Source organism: Lathyrus oleraceus, chromosome 2 (assembly GCF_024323335.1).
Source record: "Lathyrus oleraceus cultivar Zhongwan6 chromosome 2, CAAS_Psat_ZW6_1.0, whole genome shotgun sequence".
Classification (NCBI taxonomy): Eukaryota; Viridiplantae; Streptophyta; class Magnoliopsida; order Fabales; family Fabaceae; genus Lathyrus; species Lathyrus oleraceus.
The window spans coordinates 415,534,631-415,556,445 of record NC_066580.1 but is presented as its reverse complement, the minus strand read 5'-3'; the positions used below and the strand labels follow the sequence as shown (position 1 = coordinate 415,556,445).

Sequence of the window (21,815 nt, the reverse complement as noted above, 5' to 3'; positions counted from 1 at the left end):
AAAGCCAATTGGAAGATTCCTAGGAGCTTGATTAAATATTTGCTTGATTGCTTGAGTCATTTGCTTATTGCTTGCTAAGTCCAAAGGAAAGGAGCAACTTGGATAATCTTTATAATCTCAAGAAGGGAACTCCAAGTGGTTTTATTTCTCTTTCCTCATCTTTGCATATTTATGATCTAGCCCTTCTCTTCTTCTCTCCACTCTAACCCAAGCCAAACTTTTGTACAAATATTAACATTGTTTTCAAAATTAGAAACCTAGGCACTATGCCTTTAATTTTTCAAACTCTTTTCATAACACTTATTTTGAATTGAATCCTAAGTCAACTTTGACCCTATTTTGTGAATACTTTTCATTTGTAAATACAACTCACTCAATTGTTTTGTGGTTCCAATGGCCACTTTTGTCAAAGTTTTTCATAAACATTAGCTATTAGGTTTGAGTTATCCTAGAGGTTGATATAATACTCACCTGTATCCTTAGTGATGGACTATAAGTCTTCCATGCTTATTATAGGGTTAACCCCTCACTAGCATGTTGAAGCTCTCCTCACATGGTGGATTTGTGGTTTTAGGTTGAGTTTTCTCCCTTTGATAACAAAAGACCTTAAGGCTTTTGACCAATCAATTCACCAACTTCTTTTGATATTTTTACCCCGAACTACGAGGTTTTGATCCTACTCTTTTTTTAAGATGGTACGTAGGCAATGGGTTTATCCATTCAAACACAAAATTGTAAATAATTTGTATATTCTTTTCTCATCTCCCCAATCATGTTTGCACAAATATTTTCTCAAATACCAAGCTACCTTACAACATTTGTATAAAGGGGCTCCCTTAAAGTACTAAGGATGTTTTGGGTGCTTAAAACCTTCCCATTGCATAACCAACCCCCTTACAACTTTTAATTTAGTCAATAAATCTAAAGGTAACGAATACCCCGATACAATCATAAAATTTAATTCTATTTAGCTGAAAGATAAATAAGAGTAGAAACAATTGGATAAAAAGCTCAACTTTATTTAATAGAATGGTAGTCTGTAAATGACAAAACTCCATAGATCTTTACAAAAGTTGAAAAATGGTAATTTACATGAAAAAGGGCTACATTGAATACAATGATCACTAATCCTTCTACCAACTTCAATATCCACTGTGCTCTTGGCTTTGGTTGAAGATGACGAATCAGAACCAAATGACGTGCTCAAGAATGTCTTCAAGACTGAAGATCAACCGAATGCAGTTACTTGCCATAATCCCTAATTTTTGCATAAATTTCCCAAAGGCGGGGTACTCAATCTATCGGGATTGATTTTCTATTTTATGTCTCTAATTTTTTCCTGGATCGCCCTTTCGGGTTTTCAATCCACCGAGGCGCTCATTTTTGCCTAAGTCGTCCTTTCGGGTTTTCAACTTAACGAGTTATTCTTTTTTTCTTTTAGGAGAAGTATTTCTTGACTGCATTGGCATTCACAGGACGAGTGAACTCTTCACCATCCATAGTTGTTAGAATCAAAGCACCGCCTGAAAAGGCTCTCTTAACAATATATGGGCCTTCATAATTAGGAGTCCATTTTCCCCTAGCATCTGGTTTGAAAGATAAAATCTTCTTAAGCACAAGGTCACCTTTTCTAAACACACAAGGCCTGACCTTCTTATCAAAGGCTTTCTTCATCCTTTGCTGGTATAACTGACCATGACACATGGCAGTCAACCCCTTTTCTTCAATCAAATTCAGCTGATCATACCTGGTCTGACACCATTCATCCTCAGTCAACTTGACTTCCATCAAAACACGAAATGATGGGATCTCAACCTCTACTACGAGCATAGCTTACATGCCATAAACAAGTGAGAAAGGGGTTGCCCTTATTGAAGTGCAGATGGATGTACGATACCCATGTAAGGCGAATGGGAGCATCTCGTGCAAATCTTTATATGTGACAACCATCTTCTGAATGATCTTCTTAATGTTCTTATTTGCAGCTTCAACAACCCAATTCATCTTAGGTCTGTAGGGAGAAGAGTTATGATGTGAAATCTTGAAATCTTTGCAAAGAGCTTCAAACATATTATTGTTCATGTTAGATCTATTATCAGTAATGATCTTACTTGGCATACCATAATGGCATATAATCTGATTCTTGATAAACCTTACAACAACTTGCTTGGTTACATTTGCATACGATGTCGCTTCAACCCATTTCGTGAAGTAATCAATATCCACTAGAATGAAACGATCTTCGTTCGAAGCCTTAGGCTCAATCATATCAATTCCCCACATGGAGAAGGGCCATGGAGAGGAAATGACATTCAATAGTGTCGGAGGAACATGAATCTTATCTGCATAAATTTGACATTTGTGGCATTTCTTCACAAACTTGCAACCTTCAGATTCCATCGTCAGCCAATAGTAGCCTGCTCTCAACATCTTCTTAGCCATAGCATGTCCATTGGATTGAGTACCAAAGGAACCTTCATGGACTTCAATCATCAATAAGTCTATTTCGTGTTTATCCTCGCATATGAGCAAAACCATATCCAAGTTTCTCTTGTACAACACATCACCATCCAGGTAGAAGTTTCCAGTTAATCTTCTTAAAGTCTTCTTATCTTTCAAAGATGCCCCAGGAGGGTAAATCCGACTTTGAAGGAAACACTTGATATCAAAATACCATGGCTTCTCATCTCTGACCTCTTCAATAAAAAACACATGAGCTGGCCTATCAAGACGCATCACAGTAAGATTGGGAACTTCATTCCAAAACTTCATCACAACCATTGAAGCCAACATTGCAAGAGCATCTGCCATCCGGTTTTCATCTCTAGGGATATGATGAAATTCAACCTTTGTAAAGAAAATTGAAATCCTCCTCGCATAATCTCTATATGGTATCAAACCGAGTTGATTCGTCTCCTATTCATCTTTGATCTGATTCACAACCAAAGCTGAATCTCCATAGACGTCAAGATACTTGATTCTGAGATCAATGGCCTCTTCAAGACCCATAATGCAAGCTTCATACTCATCCATGTTGTTCGTACATTTGAAAGTCAATCTAGTTGTAAACGAAAAATGAGTGCCTTGAGGAGTAATAATCACTGCCCCAATGCCATTACCATACTGATTAACTGCTCCATCAAATACCATGCCCCAACGGGAACCAGGTTCTGGACCATCTTCAAGCAATGGTTCATCACAATCTTTCATTTTCAAGTACAAAATCTCTTCATCCGGGAAATCATAATGCATTGACTGATAATCTTCAATCGTTTGGTGAGCCAAATGGTCAGCCAAGATACTACCCTTAATAGCTTTTTAAGATCGGTATTCAATATCGTACTCAGATAACAACATCTGACAACAGGAAATCCTCCCAGTTAAAGCAGACTTCTCAAAGATATACTTGATTGGATCCATTTTGGATATCAACCAAGTAGTATGATTCAACATATACTGACGCAGATGCCTAACAGCCTAAGCCAATGCGCAACAAGTCTTTTCTACCATAGAATACCGAGTCTCACAGTCGGTGAACTTCTTACTGAGGTAGTAAATTTCATATTCTTTATTTCCAGTTTCGTCTTGCTGACCTAGAACACAGCCCATACTCTTATCAAGCACAGTCAAATACATGATCAAAGGTCTCTCTTCAATAGGTGGAGACAAAAATCAGAGGCTCAAGAAGATACTCTTTGATACTATCAAAAGCTTTCTGGCAATCCTCTGTCCAATCACAATATTGATCTTTCCGAAGAAGCTTGAATATAGGCGCACACGTGGAAGTCATGTGGGATATGAATCTTGAGATATAATTCAAGCGGCCGAGAAAACCTCTGACTTGCTTCTCAATTTCGGGCGCATGCATCTCTTGTATTACTTTGACCTTGGCAGGATCAACTTCAATACCCTTCTCGCTGACAATGAAACCCAACAACTTACCATAACGAACACCAAATGTACACTTATTGGGATTCAACTGGAGTTTGTATTTCCTCAAACGCTGGAATAGCTTCAACAAATGCTCAACATGTTCTTCTACATCACTCGATTTGGCAATCATATCATCAACATAGACTTCGATCTCCTTATGCATCATATCATGGAAAAGAGTGGTCATTGTTATCTGGTATGTTGCACTAGCATTCTTTAAACCGAAAGGCATCACTCTATAACAGAATGTTCCCCAGGATGTAATGAATGTGGTCTTCTCCATATCTTCGGGTGCCATCTTGATCTGATTATAACCAGAAAATCCGTCCATAAACGAAAATACTTTGAATTTAGTTGTATTATCTACCAACATATCAATGTGTGGCAGATGAATATTCATATTACTGTCATATTCCTTCTGAAGAAAGAAGAAAAAAAAAAAGAAAAAGACGAAAGGAAAAGAAAAAATGGTTGCAAAGTTGTTGTTTGAAAGTAAATGAAATTTTAGTTCAACTTTCGTAATTTCTTTTAATTTTATGTTGTCCCTTTTAATATTAGCCTAGTACTCCTTATGATTTATCTTACCCTTATCTTGGTCATATCACAACCTGGATAAAACCTTTTTGATGTTTGTATGCATGTATTTCAAGTCTGGATGTTAGAGTCTTTTCAAACTTATGGTAGTGTTAATTTTCATGATATGCTTTGAGTGTAAAAAAATAACCTAAACACTTGAGAGTTGAGAGAACTTTATCCAGTGAGGATCTTGCTGTTTATGATGTACTCTTTGGTAAATTATCTTCTTATTTGCTTTGACTTATTGTAAAAAGTTACTCACTAACACAATATTACTTGAAGCTTAGAAGGAAAAGTTTACTTACCCCTTTGTGATCCCCGAAAGTCTTTAAATTTTCTTGCTCTGTTTTGTTCTTGTTTCTTTTACTTTGTTTTGAATTTTTATTTTAGAGTTTTGTTCGGAGTACAAAATTTTAAGTGCGGGGGAATTTGATTAGTGCATTTTGATGTATATTCTTTCACTATTATTCCACGACAATTCTAGAGTCTTTTATGTTATTTTTACCGTTTTTAGTGTGTTTACTAAGTTTAATTTATCTATACTTTTATTTTAATTTTGTTACTTATTTTCTGAGTAAACAGTAATTTGACATCTTCTTGTTGTGTAGGTCATAACTTGAGCTAAGGAATGTCATTTAACACGTTATAATATATGTTGGAAAGCTAAAAAGATAAGTTGTAAGTTTTTTGTTGAAGTCAGAAACCAATTCGAAGTGCAGAAGAGTCAAAATGCTATTTTTCGTGTCAGGTTTTATAAATTAATTAGTTTTGGACTGATTTTTATATTATTTGGGGGAGTTGCTAATAGGGCCCGATTTCCCTTATATTATACAAACAAAATTTACAACATTAAATTGGAGATTCATTATTTACACAAAATAACATTAGACGACTACAATTTCTATGGAGAGCTAATCTTCCAAAGGTTGATCTGCTGATAACGATTTCCATCAAACCTCGAGGTTATTATAACTTCAATTCAATTACAATTCCTTTCAATATTATTCTGTGTTTCTTGCATGTTTAATTCAGGTTTCATATAATATATTGATTTAATTCGATAGATGCATGCTCCTAAGTTTAATCGCGTTTAACGTAGCTTTTTCGATAATTCACTCAATCTTTAATTGTTTTCTTAATTCTGAAAATAGGACATAACTCATTTAATATCAATTATGATTGCTTAATCAATATTTTAATCGAATAGGGATCAAATCCGCATTAGGAATTGGAGTTATAATAACCAGTGATAGATCGAAACCCAAATCAGTATATTAGCTCGTTAGTTTCATTCAAAATCAAATTTTGTTAATCATACTCTTAATCGAAAATCAAAACCACCCTCCTTTCAATCAATTGGTTAAATTACTCAAGAGTCTTTGCGATACGACTCAAGTGTCACTTCTATTTACTACGTTTATGAAACTCTTTTTGATCCGTGTGCGACAGCGAATCACCTATATAAATATCTCATTCCTAAAATAAGGAAGGACAACCAAATATCCACATAAAATACCCCTTAAAACAGAACTTCTCACTCTTGTGAACTTGCTCTTATTCCATAAAATTACTAAAGTCTCTAGTCACTCCTATTAATCTGGAGTGTCTCACATATGTGCTTTTTTAGCAACTAATATCCAATTTTTCTACTTAAAAAACTTAAAAAATTAATATAAAAGCATTTGTAATTATTAAACTAAAAAAAATTGAATTATGTAATATAAAAAAAGAGTATGGCATTTTGTAAATAGCGTTTGTGTAAAGTAAATTTTTATATAGTAGATTTTTTTTATTAATCAAATATTTTCTACATGCAACTACAGAAACCTACCCTCAAATCAACGAGGACTGCACTAGACGGTAAATCTCTCTATCAAAATATTTAATTATGTCAAGGTTTTTTTTATGTAATTTTTAATTGAAAAGAATCTAATACAGTAAAAGTTGAATAATTTAAACTGAAAAAGTAGCGAAGATAATAATATCCTGAAAATTTGCCAAAATTTTGTGTAAAGTAACGTAACAGCCTATTTAAGTAGCGAAGCAATTCACAACCGCTTACTAATACTCGAGTTAGGGCTTGCCGTCTGACGCACAGGGTGGAGCCTTGCTTCCGTTCTTCCTCTGGGTGTTTTGAAATCACTCACTACGTAAGCATCATAACATTTACGTTGCTCTTTGATTTTTCTTGTTTTAGGTTTTGTTGTTGTGTTGCATATATATACTGCAATATTTGGTTGGTAATATTTGGATTCCTAGTTGTTTCTTTACTATTATTATTATTATGGCTTTCCAATAATCATGACATCTGTTTTGTATTTGAATGAAAAATATAGATATAGATATATATATATACCTTCTCTACTATTATTCTTGTTTTCTTTTTCTTATGGTTTTGTTTTGTATATCAGCATCGCCATGAAAACAAGTGACTCAGTTGCTTCTGCCATGACTAGCCGCAATACAGAAAAAGAGAAAATCGAACATTTTGCAGATTTACCATACTCAATCATCACCTACATTCTCCTTAAACTCCCCATCAAAGCTATTTTTACTTGCAAATGTGTTTGCAAAACATGGAATTCACTGATTTTAGACCCACATTTCGCTGCATTATACTCGGAACCTGAACCTGCATCACTTGGTTTCATGGTTCGGACTAGTGATATAAAACTAGTATCAAATACCTTGCACCTTTTTGAGCACCAACCTCAAAAGAAGTCTAGCTCTCTCAATGTTAAGTTTGATCCTAAATTCAAGCTGCCTCTTAGGAATGTGAATAGGATTAATTTACCTGATTACAATCCAATGGATGATAAATTTGATGTGGCGAATTCCTGCAATGGCTTGCTTTGTTTAGTTAAGGCAAAAGCCTCTCTTTACTTGCCTATGCTATCTAGTGTAAACCATTTAGTTGTTTGCAATCCAATTACAGGTGAGTTCATAAGACTTCCAGAAGCTACTGGACTAGTTCGGTTTTCAATAGGCGTCGGTCTTGGTTTCCAACCTAAAACTAATGAATATAAGGTGATAAGAATATGGAAGAGACATTATAAATCCAATATTTTTGTGGTTGAAATGCACACATTAGGAACAACAACATGGAAGAATATTGAAGTTGAACCTATGTTTTCATCATCTTGGGCGCTTGATTCTCCTACTTGCGTGAATGGGGCACTTCATTGGATCAATTTTGATAACGAAAATCGGTCAATATTGTGTTTAAACTTAGAAAGTGAGAAATTTCATTCATTCCCTTGTCCTTGTCTTCCTGGTGAGGCAGTATTGAATGTCACCATGGTAGAATTAAATGGATTTCTTTACCTATGTGAACAAATATCACCCAATAGTTGCTCAGTATGGCTTATGAAAAAATATGGTATTGGTGAGTCATGGACCAAGGTTTTCTGCACAGATACTTTCAACGGATGTCGTTGGAATTTTCTCGTGTGTAAGCCAATAAAACACTTTGAGAATGGCTGTGGTGCCTTATTGCTTCAGGAGTCCCATAGTTGTAATAACTTTCTTTATTTTGAACCAGATAAACATAGATTCACATATTTAGATATACATGGGGCTGAATCAATCCGGTTTGAATCAATCCCTCATATTCCGAGTCTCATATCATTGAAGAACCTTGCTAAAGGAAACAAGGTTGAGGTGCAGAATGTCCATTTCATGGTAACAATCACTTGTTCTCTCTACTCTGCTTATCTTGTGCACATTGTGAATTCTTATCAACCGCTTCATTTGCACTTTGATTATGCCTCTTACATATTTATTTGGGTTTTTGCAGATACCATCCAAGAAGAAGCAACGTTGAAGCTTCCTTTCTATCAAAGTGATGGAGATCATTAACTATTGCCAATTTCATGTTTCTTATTTCCGTTTGAATAATGACTAAATAAGATACATAAACGAAAGAAGTCTGTAACATATAGTTTAGCACAATGTAAAACGTTGTCTCCACAATTTTCTTAAATCAAATCATTTTTTTATTTGCGTGGATCTTTTTATTTTATATGATTAGTCGATATCGACATAGTCAATTTAACATCATTCGATGTTTTCTCCTCCTACAGGAGATTAGGCTAGCATTGATATATTCAATTGAAAATGAGAGGTTGTTAAATCTTTTCTAAATTTGCTCACTACAAAAAAAAAACTTCTATTTATCGCTTACGCTAAACTTTATAATATGGATGTTCAAATGTTGTTAGTATCCATATTATTGATGAGAATTAAGACCATGAACATAAACACTAGTATCCATGCTAGCATTTACTGAAACAGACTATAAACATGAAATTAAATAGTTATCTAAACATGGATGCAATACAGATTTGGTTATATTTAGAATAACAATCTAAAACCTATACAGACTCTAAGAGTCTCATTCTTTTTAATCACATGGTGTTCGCTGTGAAATTTGGCGAACAACCTCTGGTTTACCAAAACGTGTAGAATTGGGTCACTTGCAGGATCAACCACACAAATCCTAGGACATGTGCAAATCTAGATGGTCTCGAAGATGTCTAAAATCACTTTCATATCTTTCATTTCTGTTCTCTAAGTGTTTTACGTCGAAATATGTTGATTAAGATGTTAAGTAGAGGTAAATTTAACAAGATAACGTAAATGGCGGAAATTAACTGATGAAATGTAAAGTGTCGAAAAGTATAAAGTGCAGAAAGATAAATGACTGGAAAGCATAAAAGAGATTTGTAAAGACTTAAACTTTATAAAATAAACTTTGAAGGAATTGGTGTTTGTTTACACATACATTTTCCAAATATGACTCTTTTCTCTCACACGGGTACTTTGAGTGTTTTCAGGAATTTTGTATATAGTAATTCTTCACACCCTTTGTTAGATAATAACTACCCTATATATACACAAATAACATAACTGTCATTAACGACTAAATCCTAAAACTATGACACATGGCTCTCCTCCTTTCGCCAGATGCTTCCACGCGTCTTCTGCCAAACGTCACAACCTTTTAAATTCAAATTTACTTTTAAGTCGAAGTGACGTCTTCCTTCAGGCTTTTGTCGAATTATCAACATACTGCAATGTCTTCCGTGTCTTGTCGAAAGTGCTTTTCCTAGGTGCAAACATCTTTGTCGAAATGACGAAACCTCCTTCTGGTCGAAGTGTCGAACCATACTAATCAAATCGCTTCAACCCATGTCATCATTTGTCGAAAACATCATTTCTTACACCAAATCTCATGGCGTCGAAAACGCACGTATACAAATTGCCCCCCAGCAAAGACGTTTCGACTGTTCGTTCTGGGAGAAACAGTCATTTGTTGTCAATCAGCGTTTTGATGCCATGTCACTTAAACCTCATTAAATGTAATTCTGATAATCTCAATTTCCAATGCAGATTCATCATTACACTTTCTCCAAAATGTCACGTCTAGCCCACGTTCAGAGTTCACTTCCATCATTCCCTCACGTCATGGTTTCTTTTCAACTTCCAACTCTTCATTATTCCCATCAGAGATGGCCACGTGTCCCACTAACATCATTACCATCTAAAACTTTTCAACATCTTCTTCCTATAAATACCCATAAACCTTTTCTTTAAACCCTTTCACGTTTCAGATTTCCTTATTTCATACCCATTTCTCAAGCTTTTCACATTTTCTGAGAAATCTTCTTCAGTTGTTTCAGCAATGGCGCCTCAAAAACCCTCAAGCAGTAAACACTCCAAGAAGAAACAAGACTCATCTTTTCCTCCTGCGCATGATTTAAAAGGGCCAATGACCATTGGAAATCAACAGTATGTTCCGGAACCTCCAAACGAAAAGGAAAAAGACTGCATTTATAAATCTCAGGTACTAATCCCTGTTCTTATTTCTGGAAATTATCACGCTATGTTAGGTCCCCTTCCAAACCCAGAGATTAAACCAGAGCGTTTAAGAGAGTTTTTTCCCTCTTACTTTCACACAAAACCCATAGGCGCTGGAAGAAAACCTCAGCCTAAAGAGAAAGTTGTAGAACAGAAAGATTCATCAAGTTCGACAGATGTTGGAGAGTTGGACTTAGCCTATTTGAATTTTCCCAGGATATTTAGAACCTGCCCATGGTCGAAAGATCCTTGTGACTACATATCTTGGTTAGATAAAATCGAAAAAGTTAAAGGGTCTTTTTGGAAAGAAGTAGGCATTTTCGACCTTATCCAGTTGTCAAGAGTAGGACCCAATATCTGTCCAAATATGCTTTTGGCTTCTCTCTACTTTTGGGATAGTACTTACAACACCTTCCACCTTCCTTGTGGGATGGTTACGCCTACTCTTTTCGACGCAGCAGCCATTGTTGGTCTTCACCCCAATGGTATAGATTTCGACCCTACTGTCTTAAGTGAAGATACCATTGCCTTCGAGACTAGCCTTGCACCCTACTCCTTATTCATGTCCTATTACCATGATAAGAGTACCACTGAAGTTTTAGATGTCGAACATATAGCCTTTTTGACATTATGGCTGTCCAAATATGTGTTCTGTTCTCGCTCTCTTCAAGTTGCCAAGAGATTTATCACCATAGCCAATCAGCTTCATGCAGGCACGAAACTATGTTTGAGCGAAATGATTCTGGCGAATCTCTATGAATCTTTGAGCGAGAGCGTACATTTCTTAAAGAACACCAAAACCCAAGGGAAAATCAACTTGTCAGGACCTTTTTGGCTCTTGCAACTATGGCTCAATGCCACCTTTGAAGCCAATCTGCCTGTAGCACCAGAAATAGATGAAGAAGAAGTAAGCGATAGGACTGTCGAATGGCCAAGATTAGTGCTACTAACGCCAACTGACGAAGGAATCAGCCTTCGACAAGCTTTTAAAGGCTATGTTATGATGTTTGCTAAAAGTCATCAATTTACTTCGACCATGGCACCTTTTGCTGATAGAAAGATTGGACCTAAGTGGTTTACCCAACAACTGCCCTTGGAGATGCAAAAGGATGAAAATACATTTCTGAATGTTTGGGAATCATTCTTGACCCCTAGGCTCCTTTTTTCTTATCGTAACACCACAAAAAATCAGGTTGCTTTGATAGTTTATCAACCCAACCTTGTTTCTAGACAGTTTGGTCTAATCCAAATCAAACCTCAACCTATATTCCCCAAAAAGGGGTCCATCATTTTTATAACTCCCTTCACACTGAAGACGAAGGCAAAGAACTGTCGAAGAAACTAGCTGATGCTTCTCTCGACATTCGACCAGTTATTTTTCGACCATCATTCTTATGCACTCCTGAGTTTGATGAATGGTGGAAGGATTATTATTCCAACAAATTTTTCGACGTAGCTGCTTTTGCCACGCATTTGACAAATGCTTTCGCTTTTGTGCAGGATCGGACCAAAAAAGGTATTCAACGACATATTAAGGAAATACAGAAATTTCAAAAGTATTTTGAAACTGCGTATAGACCTGATGATCTTAGTCGAACCATATGTGAAGCAGCGGCTGAATTAAAACGCAAATTGACAGAGAAGTTTAAAAAACTGTCATTGCCTTCCAATCTTTCACCAGAGGCGCGCTATGACCTTGCTTTCAATTGTCATCCACCAAAGTTTCCTCCCTTGCCAACTGCTGACTTTGGGGTGGCGTTTGGTTTTCCACTTCCAGACTGGTTCCTTTGTGGGGATTTTATGAAAATTCTTCGTCAAAAGTATCAAAAACCTGCTGAGCGTGTGGTTCCGACTAAGTATCATCTGGGCGAATATCCAGGACACCTTCATATTGGAATAGAACACGTTCGCGTGGAAGATACCATTCTTGAAGGTGTTCACAGAAAAAATATGATTTTTCTTTCTGTTATTCTAACTGTCTTATCATGTATCTCTTATATTTGTTTCTGAATTTTATTTCTTTCCTTAGCCGTGAAGATCCCTGCTAAGAAAGCTGCTGTCGAAGCGTCGCCCAGTACTGCTAAAAAGCCTTCGACAAAGGTGCAAAACTTTTTCTCTTCTTATTATTTTCCTTCCATTATTTGGAACTAACTGGCTTTGGCCTGTATGACTAGGTAAGTCGAAAACCCCCAACAATCCAAAAGAAAAAGAATGAAGAGGAGAAAGAAGAGGATAAAGTCCCTAATGAAGAGTCTGGTGATGAATCTCCAGAGTTAATCCCTCCCCCTCAGAAGAAAAAGAAACTCATGAAGGTCTCTTCCCAAAGGTCCATTGCTAACCCAACCAGGAAGGATCCTGCCAGTGCTTCCTCTGCCAAGCCTCAGTCGAAAGATATGGGGAGTGGGAAGTCCAGTTTTAATGCTGAAATTCCTGAGGTAATTTTTATTTCGACAGCATATGTTTTACCTTTCCTACGCCTTTCCTTCTAAATCTTAGAATTTATTTTCAGGAACAAGTGGTTGTCGAAAAAACGCCTGAGAAAATTCTGGAGGAAATAGCCCCAGAGGCAGATGTCTCCGCAAGTGACCATGATATGCAAACCGTAGGAGAGTTCGACACCACTGTGGGTGAAGCCTCTGAAGACGAGTCTCCTCCTCATCCAGGATTACATGCTGCACCTCAGGGTGATGATATTGAAATGGAGGTTGTGGTCGAAGATACTCCTGAAGATGAAGCTGCCAGAGATGGGGACAATCAGTCGAAACGAACAGAGGTCGAGCATACTTCGACGCGAAGCACTCCACCTGCTCCTGACCGGGTCCAAGGGAGTAGCAAATCAACTGGTTCGACCAGTTTCTCTCGCGAGGAGCTTGAAAATCTCAAAGTGCAAAGACCTTTGGAGTATCTGAAAGCCATGCTTAGCACCCGTTTCAATTTCCAGGATTCTTCTCAGAGTAGTTCGACCACTTCTGGGGCGACTTCTGAAGCACCGTCACTTGGCAGCCTTCTGACCAAGATCAAAACGAAAATTCTTGATGTCGATTTGTTTAAAGTCTTAGAAGAGAATTCCCTTGCTCAACTTAGTCTTAAGAAACTCTTGAAGCAAGTGAATGTTTTGGAAACTTCTGCTGAGATTGGAAGTTTTGTGATGGAGTTGATGACTCTCATTGACTTGGCCACTGCGGATCTCCATCGTCAAAGGGATCTTACCGCTCAAATCTCCTCCAAGTCTGAAACTCAAACTGCTGAATGGGATGCCGTTTCGACTTCGACTGACAAAGTTTCAAAATTGCAAAAGCTTTCCGAAACGTACGTCGAAGAAGTTGCTGCTTGCAATGACAATATTCAAAAATGGAAAACACAGATAGCAGCACTTCAAGAAAAAATCTCTCAAGAGGAGAAACGTAAGGCATCCATTCAGCAACCCGAACAGAGCGAGATTGACGAAGAATTGAGGGTGGGTATTCGACATGCAGAGAAAGCCCATCAACTTAGTCAGGAGATTGAGACTCTCTCTACTCACAAAAGTCTTTGTGATCATCGACTCCAACTCCAGAGGCAGAAGTTTGCCACTTTGAAGGATACTTTTGCCAATTTAAATTTTTAGTCGAATTTATTTTAGCAACTCTCAGCCCTGTGAGGCTTTCTTTGTAATAACTTTTGAATGCCATTTTTATTTGGCCCATCTTATCACAATTATGTTTTGCACTTATTCTGTTACTATTTTTATTTCCTGCAATGTAGGCTTATATTTTTTCAAATACTTGCCATTTATTCTTAGGATTCTCTTATCCTTCTCTATTTCTTCTATTTCATATGCGCCGTTTGAGAATGTTCTCAAAACCTGGAAAGGTCCTTCCCATTTAGGAGACCACTTTCCCATTACTTTATCTTTTCGATCCATAGGAAGGATTACTTTCCACACAAGATCACCTATTAAGAAGGTCTTGGATCTTACTTTCTTGTTGTAAAATCTTTCGACTCTCCTCTTTTGTCTTCTTATTAGGTCTAGCGCGCGCAACCTTTCTTCGTCTAAGTCAACTAGTTCGTCCATCATCATGCTCCAATATGTATCTGATGGGATTTCATGATGCCTTTGCACTCTAACTGACTGCAGATATATTTCGACTGGCAAAACTGCATCATGTCCGTAAGTCAACTTGAATGGGGTCGAATTCGTTGCCTCTTTGGGGGACGTTCGACAAGCCCACAAGGCTTGATCCAAAGTTTTATGCCAATTTCTAGGCTTTTTCCCCACATGCTTCTTAATCAAGTTTATCACTACCTTGTTGGCTGCTTCAACCTGCCCATTTGCTTGAGCGTAGTAAGGTGTCGAAGTAAGGAGCTTAAAACCTGTTTCTTGTGCAAACTTCTGCATGTTTTTACCAGTGAACACAGATCCTTGATCTGTTGTTATTGTCTCAGGTATCCCAAATCTGTAAATTATGTATTTTTGGATAAAGTCTATGACTGCTTCTTGATCCACATTCACCAATGGTATGGCTTCGGTCCATTTTGTGAAATAATCTATCCCAACCAAAATGTACCTTTGCCCTTTTGAGGAAGCTGGTCGAATCTCCCCGATCAAGTCCAACGCCCATCCTCTGAATGGCCAAGGTTTTATAATTGAGTGCAACTCACTTGCAGGGACATGAGGTATGCCTGCATGTACTTGACATTCCTGACAACCTTTTGCGAATTCGACACAATCTTTCAGCATTGTTGGCCAATACATCCCTTGTCGAAATAAAAGCCACTTCATTTTGTGACCTGCTTGGTGCGCGCCACACGCTCCACCGTGTACATTTGACAAGGCTATGTAGGCTTCATCCTCACTCAGGCATTTCAACAAAACTCCTTCTGCAGTCTTTTTGAACAATTCATTTCCCAAAAGTACGTAACTCAAAGCTCTGTATTTTACCTTTCTTTCTGCTTTCTGATTTGGGTCTTGTAGATAATCTTTGACAGGCTTTCTCCAGTCTGTTATTCCTGAATCATCTATGTTGAATATCTCGAAGTTTTCTTCGTCACCGTATCCTAATCTTATTGACTCTAGATCTGATGGGGATAACCTGGTGGATACGACTCTTCTTCTGACTTCGATGGCTTCTTCTAACTTTTCCTTCGACACCTTGTATCCGGACGCTAGTTGAGCAAGATCATTCGCTTCTTGATTCTCCAACCTGGGGATGTGTCTGAAGACGACATTGTCGAACGCCTTGAGGAGTCTATTGGCTATTACGAAGTACATGATCAAATTTTCTTTCACGCACTTATACTCTTTCGTCAACTGTTTTATTACCAGTTCGGAGTCACCCATTATTTCGACTCTTGTTGCCCCCAATTTCAACAAGATTTCAAGTCCGGCGATCAAAGCTTCGTATTCTGCTTCATTGTTTGAACACAGACTTTCAACTTTGTACTTGAATTTTGTTGGAATTTTTTCAGGAGAAATAATCAACATCCCAACGCCCGTTCCGTTTTTATGACTGGAACCGTCGAAGTACAGTTTCCAAGGTTCCAGTTCGACGTATTCTACGTCTTCGTTTATAGAGTGGTCTGCTATGAAATCAGCGACCACTTGTCCTTTCACTGCTTTTAAAGGCAGATATTTCAAGGAGTATTCTGTTAAAGCTAAAGCCCACTTTCCAATTCGACTATGTAAAATAGATTTAGATAACATATACTTTATTACGTCGAAATGGGAAGAAATATATACATCGACAGGTTTTATATAATGCTTTAGTTTAATACAAGAGAAATATACACACAGGCATAACTTTTCTATAATGCTATATCTAGTTTCGGCATCGTTCAGGACTCTACTGAGATAATAAATGGCCCTTTCGACGCCATTCTCATCTTCTTGACACAACATACTTCCTAATGTTTTGTCTGATGCCGAAATGTACAATCTCATATTTCTCTTTCTGCAAGGAGACATCAGGATTGGGGGATTAGCCAGGTACTCCTTGATTTTGTCGAAAGCCGCTTGCTGTTCTTGCCCCCATGCGAAGTCTTCTTTCTTTAGTCGAAGCAGAGGAGAGAAAGCTTGTGTCTTCCCACTGAGGTTGGAGATGAATCTTCTGAGAAAGTTGATTTTCCCTAGCAGAGACTGCAACCCCTTTTTGGTTGATGGCGCTTTCGCTTCCATTATGGCCTTGGCTTTATTCTCGTTTATTTCGATCCCCTTCTTATGGACCACAAAGCCTAAGAAATCACCCGCCTGCACACCAAAAGCACATTTAAGTGGGTTCATTTTCAAACCAAACTTCCTCATCCTTTCAAAGGATTGTCGAAGATGATCTATATGATTTTTTCCTGAAACAGACTTAATCACGATGTCGTCAATATACACTTGCATGAAAGTTTCGATGAAATCATGAAAGATGGAATTCATGGCACGTTGGTAAGTCGCTCCAGCGTTCTTCAAACCAAAAGGCATTACTACCCATTCATACGTTCCTATGGCTCCAGGACAACGGAAAGCCGTTTTAGGAACGTCTTCTTCAGCGATAAAAATTTGGTTATAGCCAGAGTATCCGTCTAGCATACTTAAGTACTCATGGCCGGCTGCAGAATCTATGAGCATTTCTGCCACTGGCATAGGATATTCATCCTTTGGGGTAGCCGAGTTTAAGTCTCGAAAATCAATACATACCCTAAGTTTGCCATTTTTCTTAATTACTGGAACAATATTTGCAATCCATTCGACATACCTGGTTGTGCGGATGAACTTGCATCTTAGAAGTCTTTCGACCTCTTCTTTTATCTTCGACAGGATTTCTGGTGCGAAGCGTCTCGGAGTCTGCTTTACTGGCTTCTTCCCTTCCATTATTGGCAACTGCATTTCGACCAAATTTCTATCGAGACCAGGCATTTCGTCATAATCCCATGCGAAGCAATCTTTGAATTCTTTCAGCAACTGGACTATTTCGACCTTGAACTGGGGGTCCATTTTTGCACTTATGTACGTTGGTCTCTGTTCTGCCCCCACTCCTAAGTTTATTTCTTCTAGAGGATCCTGCGCCACCATCTTCTCGTTTGTTGACACTGGATCTTTTTCGAACCCCAGAGGTTCGTCGTCGTAAATGGCGTCAAGCTTTTGATGTTGCCATCTGCCCATTTGGTTGGTGACATGATCTTCCGCAACGTCTTCTTGAGGACATTGTTTGTTGGAGTTCTCTTGGTTGGCTTCGACAGCCATATTTTTTACTTCAGCCTCAAGGGCCTCTTTTAGTTTGTTTTCGGCTATGTAAGCCGTAATCTTTTCGATCGCTGATTGTTCACTCGTCATCGTCAAATTCACTACCCCATCCCGTCGGCGCTATATGAGTGGTTCCCCATATGTAAGTCTCGCCAATCACTTCTTTATCCCACTGGAATCCATGCGTTGGATGCAGGTACATGGAGCAATAGGCATTGTCTGTCGTCTTCAAGTCGAATTCTGCCGGGCTGCAGGGAGGTATATGAGCCAGGTTTTTGTCGAAGCTCTGGCTGGTGACAGTGTTTACTTCGGTCATGAAGTAGCTTTGGTCAGCCTCGATGTTTTCGACGATTCCATCTGGCCTCCATATGGCTATCCGTTGGTGCATTGAAGAGGGTACCGCTCCTACGTCGTGAATCCATTCCCTACCAAGCAGCAAGTTGTAGTTGGCTTTCGAAGCGATGACTATGAACATCGTAGGTCTTGTTATGGTTCCTACCGTTAAGTTCACTTGGATGACTCCCATAGTTGTTCCTATCTTCCCTTCATAATTCGACAGCACCATGTTGTGGGGCTTCGCGTCCGAATCGTCTTTTCCAATCTTCTTCAGCATGTAGTGGGGCATCAAATTCACTGCCGCTCCCCCGTCCACCAGTATCTTATTCACGCCGACATTTTCCACCTTTCCTTTTATAAACAGAGGTTTCAAATGCGCTTTCATGGAGTCGTCTGGTCTTTCGAAAAAAGCGTTCTGCTCTTCGACGCATCCGTTGTTCATCACATAGTAGCAGACGGGCTTGTGTGCCATTGTTTCTTCCTCCATTTCGTCTCCTTCATCCTCAATTTCCATGACTCTATCGTAGTCTCTAGGGAGAACAGAGACAACGTTGCAAATCACGTTGAAGGATGCCTCTGAGTCAGAGTTAAAACTGTCGGTTACCTCATCATCTTCCTGCATCTTCTCTTTCGACGCCACTGATTCGACAACTCTGCTAGGATTGATCTGGAGGGGAGTCTCTTTCCTGCTCCTTGTCTGACGATTGTTGCTAGATTCCGCTTCGTTTGGACCATTCATGTTCCTTTTCGCCATCTCCGTTTCTGCCCTCTTTTGCCTTTGGAACCTCCTCCATTGGGACCTGGACATGGGATTTTTGCCTTTGTAATTCTCTGATGGGTATGGTCGTGGCTTGTGTTTTTCCATTTCCTTCTTGCCCTCCATCGACGCACCTCTCTGAACCTCGAACTTTCCCCATTTCTTCTGCCCCTGGGCGTCCCTAATGGGTTGAACCCATTTGTCGTCTGTGGCCTTGTCAGATGGTTTATAGGTGTTCTGGCGTCTCTCTCCGTGCCTCCATTGGTGGGGATTACTTCTCCTTGGGTCGTATCTTACTGTTCCCCAACTTTCTTTCCTTTTGGTCTTATCCACCGCTTCCAGGTTGGTTGCTGCCTTCCTGTCGAAGACTGCGCTGCAGCGTGGGCACAACATTACTTCGGTTTTCATCCTTTGGCATCTCTTGATGAATTCCATTAAGTTTTCCTCCTCTCTAGGGTACGCCAACCTTTGGTATTCTTTCTGACGGCGATTTTCGCCCTCTTCGACCTGGTCCTTCTGAGATATTTCTACCATATTTACCCCAACGTTTCGTTCGTCGGCGATGCTCAATTTGTTCATCTTCCTGATGAGCCTCTCTTCTTCGCCTTCGACGTCTTTTGGTGTCTGGTCGAACTCTTTCTCTGGGCAGCAGCACCAAGATATGGTCCTGGGACCATGTTTGCAACAGCATTTGTTCCAATTCCTTCTGGGGTCTTCCATTGTCCTACGCAGAATCCCACTGATCACGGGCTTCGAAGGACCGTCAGCGGCTTCCGCTTTGATTTTTGTGACTTCTTTACTGAAAGGCCCCATAGTGTTGACGCAGTTGGCGATATCACCATCCTTCGTTTCGTCAGAACCAAGGCCTTCAGCAGCCTTGTTTTCGATCGTAAGGTCTTCAGTAACCTTTTCCTTCATATTAGGGGAATGCTCAATTGCGTCGACTCTTTCCTCATTGTCTTCTGAAGAAGCCTCCCCCCAACCACTTGGTTGGATTGTGTTGATGTCGATCTGAGAACTTGCCGGCGCGTTGTACTTCACAAGATAATCATATTTTCCACTTGGCTGTCCCAAGCGGTCCCAATTCTCCTCTTGTCGAAACTTCACATTCTCGACAGCATTGTCACCATCCTTCTTGTCGAAACCTTCAGTAGTTTCTATTTCTCTCTGGCTTGCAAGATCATCAGCAATCTCGACCATGTTGACATTTGCGTCGAAGCTTTCAGGGGCTTCCACCATTTCCAAATTGCCATCAGGAGCAACTTTGGCCTCCACCATGTTTACGACGGATGGTTCAGCGTAGTGGGCTTCGACTGCTTGCATAGGATTCGAGTCGATCTTCATTTGTTGTTTTGGTTTGTCACCAAACTTGAGCCTTCCATCACGGATTGCATTTTGCACGAGATCCCTGAAAAGGAAACAACGAGACGTCTTATGGCCCAGAAAATTATGGTATTTACAAAAACCTCTCTTTTTCTGTTGTTCCACAGGCGGTTCTTTAGCGCCTGGTGGTTTTATTAATTGACCATCTTTAACCAACAAATCGAAGATTTCGTCACATTTAGTAATGTCGAACGTATAAGTCCTTTTGGGGAACTTATCGTTGGCTTCGACTGGGTTTCCGTTCGACGGCGTTAGTACTTTACACAAATAAGGTGGGCCCTGTTTTAGTTCGGCTAGGTCGATTTCTTGTTCGTCGAAGCTACTTGGTCCGTCTTCGTCGAACTCATCATCTTGGCGAACCCCTACGTAGGCTACCCTCTCTTTTTTATTCTTATTTGCCCTGAATTTTTCGTCCCTTAATCTTTCGACCTGTCTCACTCTATCCGCTAATTGTGCCATATCCCTCAGATACTGGGTATCTAGTTTCTTCCTTATGGAATAATCTAGTCCCCCTGCGGCCATTTCGACCAACTCATGTTCTGGCACTGGGGTGAAACATCTAGCCTTTAGCAACCTGAACCTATTTAAATAATCATCTATTGGTTCGGAGTGTTTTCTCTTGACACTGGCCAATTCTTTCAGGCTTATTTTCGTTTGTCCCATGTAGAATTGTTCATGGAACAGCCTTTCTAATTGGGTCCACGTGTATACTGAGTTTGCAGGCAAGGATGTAAACCAAGTAAACGCATTTTTTGTTAAGGAACTAGGGAAATATTTTATTTTCAAATTTTCGTTACGGGCTATCTCCCCTGCCTCGATCAGATAACGTGCCACATGTTCTATAGTGGACTCACTAGTGTCCCCTGAAAACTTTGTGAACTTAGGGACTTTCCACCTTGGTGGCAGTTCTTCTTGCAGAATGTACTCTGATAGTGGGGATGCGTAACTAGGCCTTTGTAAACCCATGTTCATCCCGTTTTGTGCCATTATCGTTTCGACCATGGCTGCCAAGTTGTTTTCGACAGGCGGATTATTATACCGTATCCGTTGTTGCAATACAGCATCCGCGTCCTGGCCTCTCTGGATTACTATCCTTCTAGGCTCTTGTGGAATGGGGATTTCGACACGAGGTTGTTCGACTACATCCTCTTGGTTTCTGACATTCGTTTGAGGATTGTCTAACGGTATCTGGTTTATCGTAGGCTCTTCCTGGACCGCTACCGCTGGGTTATGAACCACTTGCTCTCTGTGTCGAGTTTGAGGGACTCCAAAGAAATCAGCAATGCGCGTCATTTGCGCTGCCAATACTTGGTTTGTTTGAGTGGTGTTCTGTATCAGTGGATTAAACACCGCTCCCATTTGTTGCGTCAACATTTGGACCATATCGTGATTACTCTCGTCCATCTGCTGTCTAATCACTTGCGCCGAATTATTTGTTATCGGCGGCACGTAAAGTGGTTGTTGATTCAATCTACTCACGTTTCCACCATATCCTGACCCTTGTAAGGGTGAAGACACGTTGGCCATCGAGTCTGAATATATTAACGGGGAGTTATGTAAATTTGCCATCATCGAAGTTGGCATTCCGAAGGGTTGTTCCCTACCAGGCGGAGGCATGGTGAAATTCGTTACAAAAGGCCTAGAAGTGTTTCCCACAGGGGGGGGGTGTCCCAATGGGCATTTGTTGTGCCCTGAAGGACGAACTAGGCGCGTTTTGTGACATCGAAACCGCTGGTATTGACCCTGCTGACGAAGGTACAGCCT

General features: G+C 39.4%; 1 protein-coding gene across 1 annotated transcript; it reads left to right on the top strand.

Moving 5' to 3' along the window:
- Positions 1 to 6,926: 6,926 nt before the first annotated feature.
- On the top strand, positions 6,927 to 8,367 carry LOC127123493 (F-box protein At5g65850). The gene has a single exon (XM_051053706.1). The coding sequence runs from the start codon at positions 6,928 to 6,930 to the stop codon at positions 8,365 to 8,367; it is 1,440 nt and encodes a 479-aa protein (XP_050909663.1). The 5' UTR covers position 6,927.
- Positions 8,368 to 21,815: the final 13,448 nt, after the last annotated feature.